Source organism: Setaria viridis, chromosome 2 (assembly GCF_005286985.2).
Source record: "Setaria viridis chromosome 2, Setaria_viridis_v4.0, whole genome shotgun sequence".
NCBI lineage: Eukaryota > Viridiplantae > Streptophyta > Magnoliopsida > Poales > Poaceae > Setaria > Setaria viridis.
The window spans coordinates 36,210,689-36,231,517 of NC_048264.2; the positions used below are offsets into that span (position 1 = coordinate 36,210,689).

The 20,829-nt window shown below is 47.1% G+C and overlaps 2 protein-coding genes and 3 pseudogenes across 2 annotated transcripts; all 5 read left to right on the forward strand.

The window, feature by feature from the left end:
• The first annotated feature begins 805 nt into the window (after positions 1-805).
• LOC140221929 (uncharacterized) lies at positions 806-1,896 on the forward strand (annotated as a pseudogene).
• Positions 1,897-3,255: 1,359 nt separating this feature from the next.
• On the forward strand, positions 3,256-8,976 carry LOC117844348 (dehydration-responsive element-binding protein 1A-like; annotated as a pseudogene).
• A 2,056-nt stretch (positions 8,977-11,032) lies between these two features.
• Positions 11,033-12,850, forward strand: LOC117842975 (UDP-glucosyltransferase UGT13248). The gene is made up of 2 exons (XM_034723512.2): positions 11,033-11,887; positions 11,977-12,850. The coding sequence occupies exons 1-2, from the start codon at positions 11,216-11,218 to the stop codon at positions 12,703-12,705; spliced, it is 1,401 nt and encodes a 466-aa protein (XP_034579403.1). The 5' UTR covers positions 11,033-11,215; the 3' UTR covers positions 12,706-12,850.
• A 1,413-nt stretch (positions 12,851-14,263) lies between these two features.
• LOC117845806 (UDP-glucosyltransferase UGT13248-like) lies at positions 14,264-15,683 on the forward strand (annotated as a pseudogene).
• Positions 15,684-18,986: 3,303 nt separating this feature from the next.
• Positions 18,987-20,729, forward strand: LOC117843025 (UDP-glucosyltransferase UGT13248). Its single transcript, XM_034723576.2, has 2 exons — positions 18,987-19,774; positions 19,882-20,729. Exons 1-2 carry the CDS (start codon positions 19,109-19,111, stop codon positions 20,602-20,604), a joined length of 1,389 nt encoding a protein of 462 aa, XP_034579467.1. The 5' UTR covers positions 18,987-19,108; the 3' UTR covers positions 20,605-20,729.
• The last annotated feature ends 100 nt before the right edge of the window (positions 20,730-20,829 follow it).

Consider the following 20,829-nt stretch of genomic DNA (forward strand, 5'->3'; position numbering starts at 1 on the left):
AATGATGATTTGACGTAGTTGGTCCTGGGCGTGGGCCTTGAGTTGAGGATCTTGTCCGGTTCTACCACTTCACCGGTGGTCGGCGGGTCATCAAGATCCCCAAGGTAAGTTTGCTTCTCCGATCCTGCGATTCTCTTGTTTGTCAAGCTGCTAATAGTTATGCTTGTTTAGTATTAGAATGTTACTCAATCTAATGTCTAGCATCAAAGCGACCATCTTATATTTTCTTGGTAATTGTAAACTGTTGCGCGTTGTCACCATCCATGCATTAGTTATATCTGATAGCCACAGATAGAAGTGGTGTTTTGTGTAAAGAGCAAATCAATTTTGGAACCATCAGTTAATGCTTGGAACCTTGTTACATTTTTCACTTTGGCAATCTGAGTCTCCAAGTTAAGTAGATGCATATAAGCCTTGTTTTGAGTTCTTTGGTCATAATCGAATGCATCTCTGTTGATTTTTGCAGCCTTTAAAACTAAGAAAGTATGAACACTAGATGCAGGAACGATCAATATAGAGTAGTAGTACAGTTAACCTCTAATGAGCAGAGTAGTAGTACAGGTTAGAAACTGTTGATTTTTAATGAAGGTGATTCTCGACTGGATCTGTTCAAAACTGTTTAGAGGGAGGAACGTAGCTAGCTTTGTGCAATCCTTGTTCATGACTGAATAGGCATTTTCAATTGTTGGTTTTAGTTTTTTAGTACCAAGTATATAATAAATGCTTGGATCATTGTGCTAATTAAGAATATAATTTATGTATACATACACTAGATAATGAGATCTTGGGAAAGCAAGTTAGGTAGTTCTTGTTGGAGGAGGAGGAAGAGGACAATAAATTGTTCTTTATAATTGTTCCTGCCATAATTTCGTACCTACAAGAAGAGAAAATTCCTATGCACACATCTTCTCTTTCTGGTAAAAAAAGGTTAAGGAAATCCTTGAAGGGCGCCCGAGCTGGTGTAAAGTTGAGTTCCGAATGAAAACTGAAATATTTAAAGTCACAGCGAACTTTCTTAGAAGAGAGAATTTGCTCCGTAACACACGAGGTGTTGTTGTTGAGAAGCATCTTGGGATGTTCATGTTTATGCTCTCACACAATGCTAGCAACCAAAGGCTACAAAAAGCTTTTCAACATAGCGGCGAGATGATCCATCGGAAAATAACAGAAGTTTTTGAAATAATTTATGCCTTGAATTTGTGAGACTTCCAAGTTTATTCCAAACTCATATCAGAATCGCGATAGATCCTTGTTTTATGCCGTTCTTTTAGGTAGGCATAATCCTTTCCCCAATCTTTTCTTTCCTTGCGTGCCAAGTCCTTAATTTCTTCCCTTCTGTGCAGAATTGCATTGGTGCAATCGATGGCACTCATATACCAATCACCATCGCAGAAGACAAGGCCCCTCCCTACTAAAATAGGAAAGGAACCCTATCACAGAATGTTATGTTAGTCTGCAACTTTGACTTTAACTTCACATTCATTTCATGTGGATGGGCAAGGTCAGCATCAAATGCAGGAGTCCTTAGATCTGCTATTGGCAAAGGATTTAGTGTGCTAAAGGGAAAGTTCTATCTTGTAGATGGTGGGTATGCAAATACATCATCCTTTATTGCCCATATTGAGGAGTTCGGTACCATCTCAATGAGATTAAAAGGCGTCGTTCGTCTCAAAGTGGTTATGCAAACTACAAAGAACTGTTCAACCATTGCCATGCATTGCTTTGCAACCATATAGAGAGGGCCATTGGTGTTCTAAAGAAGAGGTTCCAGATTCTGAAGGTAGGCACTTTCCATCTCATAGAAAATCAAATCAAGATTGTAGCTGTAGCAGTTGCATTTCACAATATAATTAGAGGGAAAAATGGTCAGAGGGGTGGTAGGATGACCAACCATAGTATATCCCAACAGATCAATATGTTGACGTGCCGGAGGGGGACAACAACTATCCAAGTGGGGCGGAATCAAACAATAGCAGTACTCTAAGAGATCAGATTGCACACCAAATGTGGGCTTCTTATAATAATAATAATTAGTTTAGAATAATATCTTTGAGAGGAGTATGGCTCCTCTAGTTTTTGTATGATTTGCTTATGTAATTTTTGGAACTTTCTACTACAAATATTATTATAATCAGTGACTTTTTTAATGCAATTGTTATCTTTGTACTTGAATTTATTTTTTAAAACACCTTGATCTTGCTTATGTTTCTTTGTACTTCATCTTAACATATTTGGGGAAATGCAGCCATGGCAGGAGAAGCTGATAGGGCTGCTTGGAACTCCACTTATGAGAAAGGTCTTGTTGAAATATTACATAACTACAAAGATAACCCTAAATATAAAGGTCAAAATGGTTGAATATTGGAGGGCTGGAGGATTATCACCAGCAAGTTTAATGAGAAGTTTCCCGTAGCTCATTTCACAAAGAAGCAGGTGTAGGAGAAGGAGAAGGAGCTCAAAGCTAATTACAAGGCACTAAGAGATGCTAAAAGAGACAGTGGTAATGGTTGGAATGAATCTTTATGTATGATACTAACGGAAAAAAAAGTATAGGAGAAGCTAATTGCAGTAAGCCATTTGGACTCTATATAAAATATGCTAAGAACTAGCTAAGTTATTGTTGTTAAGTAATTATCCTTTTCTGTTACATTCAATAGAATCACCTAAGAGTAGTAAAGTTTGGCAAAAAGCCATTTCCTCTGTTTTACCAATTGGAATCACTTCGTGAAGTTCCCTCACTTGCATATCTTAATTTGTTACTTCCAGCATCAAACATTTATTGGTTCTTTGAAAATCATCTAATCTAAGTTCCAATTGTATCTATGAACAGAAAGTGTTGCTACAGGAAACCTAAAGTTTACGTCATCTGCACCTGCACCTTCTGCTCCTACTCCTGCACCTACTCCTAATCTCCCTCCTCCAGCTCCTGATCTCCCACCTCCAGCTCCTGTTGAAAGAAGTAATTCTGAACAAAGCCTTTGTGATGATCTCAATCTCTATGGTACAAATCCCTTTGCCTTCAGTTTTGATGGTCAAGCACGTGATGAAAATAATGCAGCTCAATCTGCCTCATCAAATCAAGATTCAAGGTAGGTTAAGGTGGAAAAAGTGTAAGCAAAGTCACATTGGATCTACTTTTGAGGGATATGTGGAGTAAAAAAGAGCCAAACCAGCAAAATTTTGGAAGCTCTTGAAGAAAAGAAAAGGCGTAAGGAAGAATTTTCAGTTGAGAAGTGTGTTGATCAAGTGGATGTTATGGTTGAATTAACTGATGAGGAGAAGTCATATGCTTTGGATCTTTTTGAATCTGAGACACTCAGGAAGACATTCATTGCAACCAAGAATCCTAATGTTCGATTACTGTGGCTAAAGCAAAAAATTAGGTATGTCTCTTTGAATATGCTCAGTGTATGGTTTATGAAAAACTTACTTGTCTGATTATGTCTGACTTGAAATGCAAGTAGAGTTGGTATAAATATGATTGACCATGTTAGTTCAATTATTCACTTTTTTTGTTAATTGCAGAGCCTTTATGATGATCCGAGAGTCAGTCGCCAAGATCCCCAAGGTAGCTGCATTTTTTATTGTTTACACTAGGAAATCTCTATGAACTAGTGCACACTTTAATTTTTTTTGTTTGAATTTCCTACCAGTTTCGTACTAGTGGCTTCAAACTTAGTATCTCTGCAAGGTTCCAAGGGGACATGTTTTGAATTGCATAGCTTCATCTAGTCAGTTTATTGTGGGGTATTGAATAGTACTTATGATTCATCATTTAATGAGGTCCTAATTATTGAGAACCAAGTCCAGGCTAGAGATAGTATAAATATGGACCGTGTTGGGCTTTCATGCTTTGCTACTTCATGTTTACTGAAATGCTTTCTGTTGTAGTAGTAGCATCTAGTCATCTGGTAACTTGATGCCGACCTATATCATTGTTCACACTTTTATGTGTTACTTGTAGAGTGCTTGGCGGAAGCAATGCATAGAAGTTGGACCATCTTTTTTGACAGGAGTTGGTGGTGTAGAATGCTTGACAGGAGTTGCGCATGCTTCTACTTTTGTTAGTTCTCTTCGGCTTTCATATAGGAGGATACTAGGCTGAGAGCTCTTTTAGTCCACTTTTTCATCATAGGCACTGTGACAGTTTTAATCAAGCAGTATTACTAGTATTGTCTGCATTTTATTGGGGGATGGTAAGTGAGATCTATGTGGATTTAAATTATGTGGATGTGATGGAATTAACTATTTTTCACTACGGTATATATTTGTCACAACTTCATTTTGAAGTCCGCACCAGACACACTCCAAAGAATCATTGGGTGGAGCACCAAAAAGGATACCCTTTCCAAGCAAGTAATTCACCAAATCGATCTTCAAATTGATGAAGCAACTCCCCATTGACTGGTTTAAAAAACAAGATCAGAAGTTAGCACAAGGGACATCAGAAATATAAAACCCAAAGAACTTACATTCAATCACAAGTGGTGGTGGCATTGGACAGCAAAAGGATTTTATCCAGTAAATAGTTTTCACGAATCCTGATGCAACAAGGTGATTAATATTAGTACTCCAAATGATGATACAAAATATTCTGCAGTCAATTGTCGGTAACATTTACAATGATGACTTGCAAGATTATTGACACCTGAAGGGACTACGCTTGATACACCTAACACCTTGAGGCAACGAATAATGACAGAAGTGGAGTTCTCTAGGACTGCAATAGAACAACAAAAAGACATCCGACTCAAGGTAGGCAAAATTAGACAATCAGACTCATACATATTCAGTGAAAGATATGACAAGAGTGAGCAGATTCATATGCCACAAATATAAGCATTGCCATATCAATTGTTTTAGCTCTTTCTAATTTAGACACATTAGCTTGAAAATTAAGCAAGGGCACTAATTTAGCAATAAGAGACAACACTGATGCAGGTCTCCACCATGTCTAGGTAATGAGAACCAATTTGTTTACAACACACAAATTACAGAGTGAAAACCCACAAGGCTACAACGCTTATAACACCAGAAAAAGGGTAACAAATATAAATAAACTAACTGGGATGCTGGAACTGCCAAAGACATACTTGGCACATTTCTTATTCTCACTATCATGATGACAAAGATCAACAATCATCCCATGAAACCTCTTGTCATTTCCTACAAGTGACCCTCCAAGTGCAGCCTAGAACAAAAGCAAAGTGGCATGGTTTATGAAGGAAAAATGCATTTTTCACTTTGGTGCATGTAGTGATACACTAGACCAAAGATATCATAATGCAAAAATTAGTTTCAAGCTTTCCCTAATGCCAAAAGTAAAAAATATATCAACAACATACCTCTGTTAAACCTTGACTATCAAAAAGGAAGATGTTGGGGGATTCATTAGACAGAGACCCACGCATGGCCATAAAACTGCCTGAATTGGAGGCACGCCCAGCAGCTAGTACATGACCATCAGGGCAGTCAGGTGATTCCTAAAGATCGAGATCTACAGGATCGTCATCTAGGTAGCCGATGGATGTAACAATAGCAATATCTTTATCATATAGTCCCAAGAACCCAGCAGTAGTTGTGTTATCAGGAAGGCGCACTTGAATCTATTGATAAAGCAATAGATCAGCACAGAATGGACATTGAATAAACAAATCAAAATGAAGGACATAATGATCAGCAGCACCAACCCTCAATTATCATTTCTATTTCTTTTGTCATTGAATTCTCTAACCAAACATGCTGAAGTGACAAATCTTGTTAGCTCTAGTATAGCACTTCCACGTGGCAGAGTTATGCCAGAGCATGCAAATAACATGTTTTCTTCTGCACAAGGTCATAATTTAAATCATTAACATTAACAGCAAAATAAAAAAATACAAATTAGGAAAATTCGTATGCATACCAGCACAATCGCTATCAAACAAAGCAAGCAAAACAACATCGGATTGACAAAGTCCTTTGTCACGTTTAACTTCATCACCAAATGGTTTCTCTTTAAAGCAAATGTGTGAGACTTCCCGATCAGGAAACGTGGTGCCAAATCGTTTCTCCTCAATAGCACATAGTTTATCATCAAATTCAGCCAACGCTGCCCGACTCGCTTGTACTAGTTAACAGATATGATACTCTAAAATTGTTAGTGTTCTATTAGAGCAATATGTGCACAGAAAAGGAAGCAGCAGCAAATTCAAAAGCAATACTCACATCTCAACATTCTTTTAATGGCCCGGCACATGCCTTTTGGGGATGAGCGTTTTGGGCCATCACTGCCACTTGAAAGCTGGAGTTTGTTCCTTCTAGTTCTGGTTCTCTGTTCTGTTGTCACACCTCTCAGCCGCCCTCTTGTTTTTAAGGTCCTTTGTAGTCCTAAAGCAAAGAGTAAATGCAAAAGTTTGTAGAGCTATTTAGACCTCGTTGCATGATTAATCATAATGCCCCAACATAAATTGGAAGCCTTTGCTAATTTTCATTTTCACAGGCTCACTGATACTCCCTCCGTTCCAAATTATAAGTCATTCCAACTTTCTTGGAGAGTCAAAACATCTCAAGTTTGACCAAATTTATACAACAAAGTACTAACATTCATGATACCAAATAAGTACCATTAGCTTCTTTATTAAATATATTTTCATAGTATATCTATTATGTGCAATAAACCTTTGTGATCCTCTCTATAATTTTGGTCAAACATAAAATGGTTTGATTCTCCAAGAAAGTTGGAATGACTTTGAAACGGAGGGAGTATTAAACAGTGTGTAATTTGACAGGGGAAATATAGGGAACCTCATAGCACTAGATTGGAGAAGATTTTCTCACAAACGATTGTTTTTTGCCCCATGCAAAGTTACCACTAGAATCCAACCCACTGTCTCCCAACCTAACACTCTGTCAAGTTGTTAGCACCTTCTTCCTACAGACTGCTCTAGATGATAACCACCAAGCTTCTTCCTCTTCTCCAAGCCAGATGGACATCACCACCACAGCATCTGGTTTCCCTACCTGTATTCCTTGCACGGCACCTGTTCCCTTCCCTCCCAGGCCGCACCGCCTGTGGAGGAGCGGCAGCAACAGACTCGGTGTGGGCAGCTTAGCAGGTGGAAGGCATTGAGGCGAGTTGGAAGTAACAAATAAGTTAGTGTACATCCGGAACAGGCTGCTGATGTTTTTGGCTATCCGGGTGTTAGTGTACAAAATCTGGGTTTTGACAATATGGAATAAACAGGGTTAATGGTGGGAAAGGATCGATGGCTACTGGGCCATTCGTGTACGATCGTGTGGTGCTGCATGAAGAAGATTTGAGTCAAATATATATGATGGTGTGAGTAATAAAATAAAAACAATGACGTTGGTGCAAAAACCGTTTCATCGGAGTGCTTTGAGAGCAATTTGGCCAAAAATATATAAGAAGCGCTCAAATAACTTATTATTTGCGAAAATTGTAAAAAGAAAAAGGGCTCAAATTCATTGAAGCACTAGTTTTGTATGGCAATCAGCAAGTTTTGTAGGGCCAAAAACATCAGCAACCTGTTCCTAGCAGCTGGCTAAGACTGCCAGACAGTATGCAAGCCCAAACAAAACTATTTAGCAGGCCGCACGCACGCATAGTCGCATGCATGCTAGAAAGAGCAGAAAGTCCTAATGAAACAAGGAGGAAAAGGCCTGATATATGTATGGATGTTAGCTTATTAGAGGTTATTTGCAGCCTGAAATAGAACCCCATCCAATATCGATCGGCTTAGTAACTTGGTTGATGTGATGATTCGGGGGAGGTGATCAGGACTATGATGGTTAAACACTATGATTAGTAGAGCATAAAGTATACTAGTATAAACTCAATTGGAACTGCTCCTTGAGCAACTACCACCAGAACAGTAAGCAACCTAGAAAAGGAAACAGAGACGCTTACTTGTCCCCGATGCAGCAGGTGAACCGGGGGAATTGCTAGCCGTGAGATGCGCCCACGAACACCCCGTCGACGAGATGCCTCGCCACCGCTGGTTTGTACAAAGCCGGAGTCGCCGTGAACCGTGGCGCACCCGCCCGCGAGACGCCGAGATGGTTAGGGCTTGTGCAGCTTCCTGGAAACTAATGTACTGACTGTTTCGGCCCTCGGCTACCTGCTGGGCCCTAGGTGGGCCAGTATTTATAGGCCAATGGCCCGAGGCCCATTAAACTTCTTTGATTTTGTGTTGCGAAAATCAAGGAGATGATCGCCGAGTCGGGCTTCCCGTGCCGCTCAGCCTCGGCCTCGACCTCGTCGGAGCACCAGACCGTGTGGACGTCGCCGCCCAAGCAGCCGGCGGGCCGGACCAAGTTCCGGGAGACGCGGCACCCCGTGTAACCGTGTTCCGCGGCGTGCGGCGCCGGGGCAACGCCGGGCGGTGGGTGTGCGAGGTGCGCATGCCCGGCCGGCGCGGCTGCAGGCTCTGGCTCGGCACCTTCGACACCGCGGAGGGGGCCGCGCACGCGCGCACGACGCCACCATGCTCGCCATCGCCGGCGCTGGCGCCTGCCTCAACTTCGCGGACTCGGCGTGGCTGCTCGCGGTGCCGGCCTCCTAACGCCAACCTCGCCGAGGTGCGCCACGCGGTTGCCGAGACCGTGGAGGATTTCCTGCGCCGCGAGGCGGCCCCAGAGGACAACGCGCTCTCGGCGTCGTCCTCGACGGCGACGCCATCGTCCCTGCCAGCGACGATGGCAGCGCCACCGATGGCGAGGAGTCCTCTGAATCCTCTCCGGCAGCCGGGGTCTCAGCGTTCGAATTGGACGTGTTCAACAACATGAGCTGGGACTTGTACTCCGCGAGCTTGGCGCAGGGAATGCTCATGGAGCCGCCGTCCGCGGTCATGGAGTTCGGCGACGCCAACATCGTCGATGTGCCACTCTGGAGCTACTAGAACCGATGTCCTTTCCTTTCACTTGGCCTCGGCGCCATTTCTTTTGCTGTAGAGGTTACTTCTTTTGGCAACGGGACAGAGCATGTTGAGAAAAAAAGTGCCAAACTGAGCATGCCCATTCGTTTTTCTAACATTAGCAAAAAAATATTTAAATTTAACGCTTAAGTTAGTTGTTCACCATCGGTTTGTCGATGCCCTCCCACTTTCTTTCTTCTTCTTTTTTATAATAGGAAAAAGCTAGCGCGCTGGGTCTACCGGAGCGCCCAGCTTGCTGCGGACCCTTTTGTACTGCTGCAGCTTAAGAACTTTCTATTTTCCTTTCCCCTCTTAAAATGTGATAACTTTCTTCTCAAGTGTCCGTTTTCGATTCCGTTTACACCACTGCGTTCGTTTTGATGACGTTTATAAAACTAGATCCATGATAGATATATTTTTATATTCTAGCAACTTATGTTGAATACATAATAGCTAGTTATGCATGAAGTGTGTAGTAACTGTCGGGCATGCACCCCAAGCCCACGAGTAGACCTTGGACGGCCCACTAAGGGGCGTACTCGGATGTGATCAGAACAAGGGATAAGCGTATCCCACTCGGACTAGTCAAGTATCTGTATGGAAAACTACTCGGACCATACCGAGTAGAACTCTGTAATAGTACTCGATTAGGATTCGGACTTGTAACCCTACCCTCCCGGGTATATAAGGGCAGGCAGGGACCCCCTCAAAATAGAACAACTCCAGTTCATCCAAGATCAATACAAACCAACACACAGGACGTAGGGTATTACGCGATCTAGCGGCCCGAACTTGTCTAAATCGTGTTCCTTGCGTCACCATTGATTCCTTGATTCTCGACGACCTTTACCACATAAAAGACCACCTAGGGTAACCCTTGACGGGTTGCCGGTCTAAAACACCGACAGTAACTTATGTATAAATTTATAATAATGTACATAAATTGCTACATTTTCTTGCACCCAATATAATTACGTATTTGAGGTATCTATTTAAGCTGTCTTATTTGTCTATGTATATAGGATACATTAGCTCCGAAGAAGCTATTACATTGACTCTATGTGAGTTATAATTAATATAACATATAAGGTATCACATGTTCTCTGTATAAATCGATACTAACAAGTGGACAACAATTCAGTTCCACCAGACATACAATACAAGTTAATACTATGTATAACATAAGTTGCTACATTCCTAAATAGTTTGTATATAAGTTGCTACTATGTATACAACATAAGTTGACACTTGCATAAAATGACTTTAAAATATATTTAATGTCTAGTTTTGTAGATCTCATCGCAAGGAACACGATGCTTTAAACGGATTTGAAAATGAACACTCGATGGAAGAATTATGCTCATTTAATGAAAATACAATCATTTTCCCACGTTGATGTCAGTGATGACCTCATACAACTCTACCAACTCTCTTTGCTCGTTTTATTTTATAATAGCTCCACTCGTATGGTCTGCTCGTTTCAGTTTTCAACTGCATGCATGTAGTAGTAATAAATAAGCCGCGTGCATGTGTCGCACGATTGGTGGACTGCGCGACCGGTCACGGCTTAACTTGTTCCTTTATCGTATCCGAGTCACATTTGATCATATTTATCTTTATCAACACCTTCCCTCCTATGTTTATCAAACATTTTCTAGACTATCAGTCGGTCCTGTCTTCTCCAGCACATAAGGACAGGCTTCAGATGTCATCAGTGACGACGACGACGATCGGTCGTCGGCCATTGGAGGTTGATGAGTGCCGTCCTGTTGCTAGCTGCTTCCTTGACTGCCACGCATCACGGATTGTGTGTGACATCACACCTTACATCATCTTGCAGTCCATGCTGCACCTGCACTCTAGCTAGTAACCAACTTACGCACCACACAGCGTGTCGCGCAGTACGAGGGTCCTACCGCAGGTGTTGGTGTTGGTGTTGTTGCCAACTTACATTTGGTAACTGCTGCTTTCTTCACAATGTCGATCTTGGACAGCAACCTGAAAGTACAAAATATTATCGCTGCTGAATACTCGATCAGCCTGAGCAGTTTTTAATTACGTGATGGGCAAGCCACATTAGTCCAGAAAATCACGTGCTCCATAGTCTTGGGCTCTTGGCGCACCAAGATTTCTTGCACACGAACGTGGTATAAAAGGGTTACGCACTCTCTCTCTCTCTCTCTCTCTCTCTCTCTCTCTCTCAGACTGTCAGTTCACAGTCACTCGATCGCTCCAGATAACAGAGGACCGTAGCTGCGCTGCACACGCACACAGCTGATCGAGTGAGCTTGCGACCAACCATGGCCGACAGGTCAGATTCAGAGCAGAGCATCCACGTCCTGTTGCTCCCGTACCCGAGCCAGGGCCACATCAACCCGATCCTCCAGTTCGGCAAGCGCCTCGCCGCGCGCCGCGGCGTCCGGTGCACGCTCGCCGCGACCCGGTTCGTCCTGAGCCAGAGCCACCCCAACCCGTCCCCGGGCGACGGCGCCATCCGCGTCGCCGCCATCTCCGATGGCTGCGACCGCGGCGGCATCAGGGAGGCCGGCGGCGCGGACGCGTACCTGCCCCGGCTGGAGGCGGCCGGGTCGGAGACCGTGGGCGCGCTCCTCCGGTCGGAGTCGGAGCGGGGCCGCCCCGTGCGCGTGGTGGTGTACGACGCGTTCCTGCCGTGGGCGCGGCGCGTGGCGCGGCGGCACGGCGCGGCGGCCGCGGCGCTCTTCACGCAGCCCTGCGCGGTGGACGTGGCGTACGCGCACACCTTCGCCGGACGGATCAGGCCGCCGCTCGCCGGCGGGGAGCCCGTAGAGCTGCCCGGGCTGCCGGCGGGACTCATGCCGGGCGACATGCCGTCGTTCCTGGCGGAGCCCAGCGACTACCCCGCGTACCTGGACCTGCTGACGAACCAGTTCAACGGCCTGGACGCGGCCGACCACGTCCTCATCAACTCGTTCCACGAGTTGCAACCACAGGTATGTCACCACAGCTATCATCAGTTCAGTCACTCGCTAACAATATCCTGGACAAGGTGATCAATAGATCGTCGTCGTCATCTTGCAAGGAATCGGATTACATGGCGTCCACGTGGAGAGCCAAGACGGTGGGTCCAACCGTGCCGTCAGCCTACCTCGACAACAGCTTGCCGGACGACACGTCCTACGGCTTCCACCTCTACACCCCGCTGACGGCGACGACGAGGGCCTGGCTGGACGGCAGGCCACCGCGTTCCGTGGTCTACGCCGCCTTCGGCAGTATTTCGGCGCCCACCGCGATCCAGATGGCCGAGGTGGCGGAGGGCCTGTGCAACTGCGGCAAGCCATTCTTGTGGGTGGTCAGGGCATCCGAGACGGCGAAGATCCCTGAGAACTTCGCCGAGAAGGCGAAGGAGAGGGGCCTCGTCGTGACATGGAGCCCCCAGCTCGAGGTGCTAGCGCATCCGGCCGTAGGTTGCTTCGTGACGCATTGCGGGTGGAACTCGACGACGGAGGCGCTAAGCGCCGGCGTGCCAATGGTAGCGATGCCGCAGTGGTCCGATCAACCCACGAATGCCAAGTACATTGAGGACGTGTGGCGAGTGGGCGTTCGGGTGCGTCCTGACGAGGAGGGCGTTGTCAGGAAGGAGGAGGTTGAGAGGTGTGTGAGGGAGGTGATGGATGGCGAGAGGAGCATGGAGTATCAGCAGAATGCTACTGGATGGAAGGAGAAGGCTAAACGAGCTGTGAGTGAAGGTGGCAGCTCCGATAACAACATCGTGGAGTTTCTTGGCAATCTGGGATGGAATAGGAGTTGAATAGAAAATTTCAATATTCTGATTTTGCACCTGCCATCTGTCCCAATAGCTAGTCTCTCTTCGTGAAATTCTATCTGTTGTTGAATAATGTGTGCCATTTAAATGCAATAATAAATGGAAGTCGATGTCGGGAAGTCTTTGCTTACGTGCCAATTTGTGTTGTTGAAATTCTGTCTGAACCGAATGCATGGCCGTACAAGAAGCGTTCTAGACGTTGAGGCTATTACTAGTTCCTGTGGAGGAAACCATCACCTCTGGATCATCATAACACATCAAATTTTGACACATAAATGCGGTAAAGCACTTGAACAAACTAAAGATTGTTAGAAAATGCCAGAAAGATTGCCGGCAGCGGCGATCGAGCGTGGGGCGTTCGTGAGGCAGGATCGCATGAGGGTCCTCCGATTCGCCTGTATCGTCGATCTCGTCGCCGCCATACGGTACCCTCCTTCCCGTCATCCAGCCCCCTTCCTGCCTTTTCTCCGTCTGCTCACTCTCCGTTGCTCGGCGCGTGCGGAAATCAGAAGGCCGGGGGTACTCGTTTGCTTACTGTTCCGTTGTAGTGGCAGTTGCTCACGGAGCAGCAGTTCGAATACAGAGTACTCCCTGCAAGCAACATCTTCTTGTATCGTCTCAAGTAATAAAATATGTGTGCACGTTTATTGGATAAACATATATGCAATGGATCAGGTCAATTTGGTACTGGTTTTGAGCACATGCTCCTTCATAGTACAATTACTGAGAAAAACAGAAAGGTAACAAGGTAGTACTTTATACTGTTTTAGTGTTCCAATTGATTTTGGGGCATTATTATGATCAAACCCTACAACGAAGGCTTAATTGATCCACGTACTGATAAGCATATTCATTTACCTTTCTGCTTCAGGACTGCAAGAACCCTGAGAAACAAGGGGCGGGTTGATTGCACAGGAGGTGTGAGCCGGGAGCAGAGAGCCATCAATACAAGGAACAAACTTGAACTTCCGGCCTATGCTGTTGGAGTATTAGTTCTCTTGTTCTGCTCATTCAGCAAGTAACATATCTAACGGATCTGTGGTGCTATTGCTAACCTGTTTCTAGATCTAGCAAGTAATAATTGACAGACATGCATGTCTAGTATATACGTAATATAAGTTGGACTCGTGTTACTGTAAAAAGTCCCAGAAAAAATTATAAGGTCACAAGGAGTACAAAGTTCAAAGTTAACGGCGAAAGAGGAGAAGTAATCTTGTGAATAGCTCATGGAAATCCTGCCGGCACTGTCTTTCTCCGCCATGACCCATACGCCAGCCTTTCCGATGTTTTGCGCATCCATAAGGGTAAGCACATTGATGTTGGCTGTCTTATGTGCTGAGCTCGAACGCCAGAAATGTGACTTTTGACGCACAGAGAGCAATCGTGACGTGTGCTGCTTTTGCTTAGCCGCCGGACACTAGGACATAAAAAAAGAATCTTGAAACTACTCACAGGACAAACGCTAATATATCTTTATCGAGAATTACGTCATACCATGATCTTGTTCACAATGCGCCTGATCGATCAAGGCAGCTTTTATGCATGTCGCGTAGCACGCGAGTCCTGCAGTCGGGTTGTTTTACAAACTGACGATGATACGGACAACCAGACAATATCAATCTCATTTTACTTATTACCACGTAGCCGGCCGCGCACGCAGCTGAGTGACCAGCCATGGCGGAGCCAGACTCGGAGCACAGTATCCACGTCCTCTTGCTCCCGAACCCGAGCCAGGGCCACATCAACCCGATCCTCCAGTTCGGCAAGCGCCTCGCCGCGCACCGCGGCGTCCGGTGCACGCTCGCCGTGACCCGGTTCGTGCTCGGCCAGAGCGGCGGCGGCGGCGCCGTCCACGCGTGGGCCGGGCTGGTGGAGGCGCCGCTCGTCGGCGACGAGAAGCCGCTCGAGCTGCCCGGGCTGCCGGCCGGGCTCAGGCCGCGCGATCTTCCGACGTTCCTGACCGATCCCGACGACCGCGCGTACCTGGACCTGCTCGTGAACCAGTTCGCCGGCCTCGACACGGCCGACCACGTCCTCGTCAACTCGTTCTACGAGTTGCAGCCTCAGGTATAATCATCGCTGCCTACCACAGATACATGCGTCGATCGATAAGGTTCACTGAAATCGTTTGGGCATATTGCAAGGAATCGGAGTACATGGCGTCTGCTTGGAGAGCCAAGACAGTGGGCCCAACACGTCTTACGGCTTCCACCTCTGCACCCCTCTGACGGCGACGACAAGGGCCTGGCTGGACGCGAGACCCGTGCGCTCAGTCGTGTACGTCTCTTTCGGCAGCCTCGCCAAACCAGACCGTGTCCAGATGGCCGAGATGGCGGAGGGGTTGTACAGCAGCGGCAAGGCCTTCCTATGGGTTGTCAGAGCCTCGGAGATCTCCAAGGTACCTGAAAACTTGGCAGACAAGGCCAAGGAGAGGGGCCTCATCGTGACATGGAACCCTCAGCTCGAGGTGTCGGCGCACCCGGCTGTTGGGTGCTTCGTGACGCACTGCGGGTGGAACTCGGCGATGGAGGGGATGGGTGCGGGTGTGCCAATGGTTGCAATGCCCCAATGGTCTGATCAGACCATGAACGCTAAGTATATTGAGGACGTGTGGCAGGTCGGCGTGCGTGTGCGCCCGGATGAGAGAGGTGTGGTGAGGAAGGAGGAGGTCGAGAGGTGCGTGAGGGAGGTGGGCAGAGGAGCGTGGAGTGCATGCAAAACGCTGCCAATTGGAAGGAGAAGGCCAGGGGGGGCATGCGCGAAGGTGGCAGCTCCGACAAGAACATCCTAGAGTTCATCAGCAAACTTGGTTCGAAAAGTGTAACCAACAACTCGCTAGACAAAGTTAGCAATAACGGGGTACGTTCTTGCTAACTTTGTTCAAACATTTTCATCCCTGTCCTCTCGCGCAAAATGTAAGTAAGAACAATAATAATGTTATACGTACGGCTGTCTTCTGAGGATCTTGGACCATGCATCTAAATGACCTAACTAATAACCCTTTGTGTTCGATGATGGATTCTCCGTGGAACAGACATGTATATATCCCATCAAAGAGAAGTAGCCAAATTAATACACAGCAAGCTAAGACATCCAAAAGACTATACTGTATTAGGCTGCGACCACCTTAGTCAATTATGGTGTCTTCAACTTTTTGTCGGTTCTCCACATGCAATTAGTACTCGGTGCGCCAAAAATCATCGCGAAGCTTGTGTCATGTATCACCCACATTGATTCATCGTGAGCCGACACGCGAAACCTAGCTACAACCCATCAGTGATCCATTATCCATACGCAGGGGCGGAGGAAAGAGTTAGCGCCAGCCCGTTTCTTCTGTAATGTAGTGCATGGTAGGGTGGTCCTTGATGTTGGACTAGCCCATCTCCGTCGTCCCTGTCTATTCATCCAACCAACTGAATTTATGTTTGAAAAGAGGCAGGAGAGCTGCTGCTATATTAAAAAAAAAAGAAAGTCCGACGGGCCGGTTACAAACATTCTATACAAACTGTACACTCACATCTCAATAGCGGCAAAGGAAAACTCCGCGAGGGATACTACTAAAATCAAGTCGCGTAAACGAAATACTGTAAGTGTTTAGCTCCCACCGTGATCCACACTGCTGTCTGGTCTTTGATGCAATTGACTATCCGATTAGCTGACGGCTCCTTGTGCCGGTATATCCTATGATTTCTCTCTGGCCAAATTTCCCAAAGGACGAGGATAATTAGACTACGCAACCCTTTTCCGCTGGCCACCGGGGCGGCCAGTAAAGCTATCCACCAACTATGTAAGGAATCATGCCTGTCCCAACGGCTCGGGTCAATGTTCGGACACCTTATCCATGCACTCATCTTGGTCCAGATTGTTCTTGCAAAGTTACAGTCGGCAAAAAGATGATAGCCGGTGTCCTGCGTCGTGTTGCATAGCACACACCTTGGGTTACTGGTCCATCCCCGACGTTGTAGTCGGTCCGCTGTCCATATCCTGTCTTGTATAGCCAACCAACTGAAGAACTTGCACTTTGGAGGCGCCCATGTTTTCCAAATTAGATTCTCAAAATTATTCGTCTTGGACCATATGAATTGTGCTCGGTAGGCCGACTGTGAGCTATGCTTCCCGTCTGCCGTGAGCTTCCATGCGATGTTGTCCAGGAGATTCGGTCTTAGCTGCAGTCGGCTGACCTCGATCCATAATCGATGGTACTCAATGAAATGTGCCACGGTGAACCCTCGATGTAGAAGGCTTAAGTCTCGTATCCATGTGTCACCTGTCACCGCATCATACAGCGTCTTGTTCTTCCTTCTGGAGATGTGAAACAGGTTCAGCGCTATGTCCCTTAGCCTTTGTCCACTTACCCAACCACTATCCCAGAATGATATTTTCTTGCCGTCTCCAATTGTAATCGTGGTTGCCGCAGCAAAAAGCTTGCAGTCAGCTTGGGAGCAAGGTATCTCACGTCCCTCCTAGGACAGCTCTTCATTCATCCAGTCCTGCCAAAGCCAATACAGATGTAAAGCTCTAGAAAACTTTCTGAGGTGTAATACTCCTAGTCCGCCCGGTTCCTAGGCCTTGCTGACCGCGTCCAATTCACCTTGCACTTGCCGCCTGTGATTGGCTCTGTCCCACTCATAGGAATTGTTTCCGCTTAGCATCAATGGTCTTCATTATTTCTTTCAGTACTTTGAGAGCCGTCAGTAGATAAACCGGTTGTGCGGTTAGGATGGATTTAACCAATGTGAGCCTCCGGACTGCCATCAAATTCCTTCCGCTCCAATTGCTTAGCTTGCCAACTACCTTGTCCACTAGCGGTTGGAAGTCGACCGCCTTCAGGCGCACTGTGGACAGTGGTAGGCCTAGATATTTGATTAGGAAGGTGCCACGCCTCGCCGGTAGATTTTCCAGTACCTCGCTCAACTGTACACCTTCATAACAGATAGGGACGGTTGTTGACTTGCGAAATTTGTTTTGAGCTCCGTTACTTCTCCAAACATTTCCAAAATGTTGACTAATACATCTATTTCCACTTTTCTTGGCGCTATAAACATTGCCGCATCATCTGCATACATTGAAATACGGCATGACGGTGCCTGTCCACGTAGTCCGCTAAGGACTCCCATATTGGTTGTCAATTGTAATAGCCTTTGTAGCGGGTTGATCGCTATGACGAAGAGGAGCGGGGACAGTGGATCGCCTTGCCATAAGCCTCTGCCATCCTTTATAGGCAGATTTGGGATGCCATTTAGTAGGATGCGTGCGGATGAAGTGGACAGTATGGCTGCAATCCAGTCACACCAACGTGTGGGGAAGCCCAAGTGGCGCAGAAGTGATAATAGGTAATCCCATCGGATGGAGTCGAAGGCTTTAGCAATGTCCAATTTGAGGAAGACGGCTTGCACTTTGTTTCTACAATATCTTCTAGCTGTGTTTCACACTGTCATGAAGTTGTCATGAATACTCCATCTCTTAATGAACGTACTTTGGCATTTGGAGACAATTGAGTTCGTGTGGTTGTAATCTAATTGCCAGAACTTTCGTGATGATCTTGATGAATGAGTGGATGAGACTTATTGGCCTGAAGTCCTATAGTGTTCGCTCCCTCTTTTTTCGGAATTAGAATTATATTAGCTGTGTTAATTAGTTGGAGGTTGTTGCATCGAAGACAGTAGAACGCGTTTACCGCTGCCATTACATCAAACAACATCTTGTTTGATGATGTCCCATCATGATTTTAGGAATAAACCCATGAATCCGTCTGGCCATAGAACTCTATCACTCGGCATGTTGTGGATGGCTTCTTTGATTTCTTCTTCGGAGAATGGTGAGTCCAGTGAGGATAGATCATGCTGGTTGAAACCAACCGAAAATAATCCTACTTGACAAGCTTATTAGGTGGAGAAGCATTGTCGATCACCATCCAAGTACAAAGATCAAACACATCGACAATCAAGAACCTGAAAATGAAAACCAAACCAACAAAGAAACAATCAGTTGCGCCCGTCGTGTCCCAATCTTATCATTAATCACAAAGAACCTTTCGCTCTTCCATCACTCCGCGACATCGACCACATGCTATTAAGTCGCCAATGATAAGTAGAGAAGAAAAAAAAACATCCTCCGCTGTCGTAATTCTGTTGATCATCACAAAGAACCTCTCGTCCATCCTTTGTCCTGTGATATGGACCGCGTGCACATTATTAAGCACCTAATGACAAGGCTAGGGAAGAAAATAGTGCCCCTGGACCTTTCAGCTCTTTCCAATTGAAACATTACCATTTCTCGTTTTACAAATAGCATATATAAATGCTATATTTGTAAATAGAGGCAACGGCATGCGTGCAGGCTGCAGCTGTAAGCAAAGCTTCCTCGCGCTACCGACAGCCAGTGGGCAATGGCGGCCTCCGACAAGAGCAGCATCCACGTGCTCCTCCTTTCCTACCCGTCCCAGGGCCACATAAACCCGCTCCTCCAGCTCGGCAAGCGGCTCGCCGCCCACCGCGGCGTGCGCTGCACCCTCGCCGCGACCCGGTTCGTCCTCGGCCAGAGCAGGGAGCCGCAGACCGGCACCGTCCACGTCGCCGCCTACTCCGACGGCTGCGACACGGGCGGCTACGACGAGGCCGGCGACCCGCAGGAGTACCTCGCGCGGCTCGAGTCGGCTGGGTCGGCGTCGCTGGACGAGCTCCTCCGCGCCGAGTCCGCCCGGGGCCAGCCCGTGCGCGCCGTGGTGTACGACTCGTTCCTGCTCTGGGCTCCGCGCGTGGCGCGCCTGCACGGCGCGGCGTGCGCGGCCTTCTTCACGCAGGCGTGCGCGGTGAACGTGGCGTACGCCCACGCGTGGGCCGGCCGGATGGACCTACCGGTGGCGCCGGGCGGCAAGGCGGTGCCGGAGCTGCCCGGCCTGCCGACGGGACTCGAGCCGGCCGATTTCCCGACGTTCCTCACGGAGCCGGACGGCGGCTGCCGCGCCTACCTTGACCTGGTGCTGCAGCAGTGCCAGGGGTACGAGGTGGCAGACCACGTCCTCGTCAACTCGTTCTATGACCTGGAGATCGAGGTAATTATGCTAGTCCATGCCGGTGACCCCCTCCATCTGTGCTGGGGTTTTTTTTTTTGAAAAAAATGGCCGAGGTGTTGTTTGATTTGCAGTTTGAAATTTGACAGGAAGCTGAGTACATGGCGTCGCGATGGTGTGCCAAGACGGTCGGACCAACCGTGCCGTCGGCGTACCTCGACAACCGCCTCCCCGACGACGTGTCGCACGGGTTCCACCTCTACACTCCGATGACGGAGGAAAGCAAGGCCTGGCTCGACGCGAGGCCTGACCACTCCGTCGTGTACGTCTCCTTCGGCAGCCTCGCCGCGCCCGGTGCAGGCCAAATGGCCGAGGTGGCGGAGGGGCTCTACAACAGTGGCAAGGATTTCCTGTGGGTTGTCAGGGCCTCGGAGACTTCCAAGATACCTCAGGGTTTCTCTGACAAGGTGAAGGGGAGGGGGCTCCTCGTTACATGGAGCCCGCAATTAGAGGTCCTAGCACACCCTGCGGTTGGATGCTTCGTGACGCACTGTGGGTGGAACTCGACTATGGAGGCACTAGGCATTGGCGTGCCGATGGTAGCAATGCCACAATGGTCGGATCAGCCGACAAACGCCAAGTACATTGAGGATGTTTGGCGGGTTGGCGTGAAGTTGCAACCAGATGGGAAAGGTGTAGTGAGGAAGGAGGAAGTTGAGAGGTGTGTGAGGCAGGTGATGGAAGGAGAAAGTAGCGAGGAATACAGGAAGAATGCTACAGGTTGGAGCCAGAAGGCGAAAAAGGCCATGAGTGAAGGTGGCAGCTCGGACAGCAACATCGTGGAGTTCCTCAGCAAAATCCGATTGAAGTGATAAATGGCAGTACACAACATTTGGAGAAATAAAAGATCCGCGTACCCTGCTTTGGGAGTTTATAGCTGTGGTGCTTTATATGGCCATTTACACATAGTGCCATGCAATAAATCCTTAATTTGTCATTCCCTCAAACTTACATCAATTTTCTTGTGAGAACACCACAATAAAATGTTTAACGTCCACATCTATAAAGGTCCTGTTAATTTTGGAGAAACGGGATGT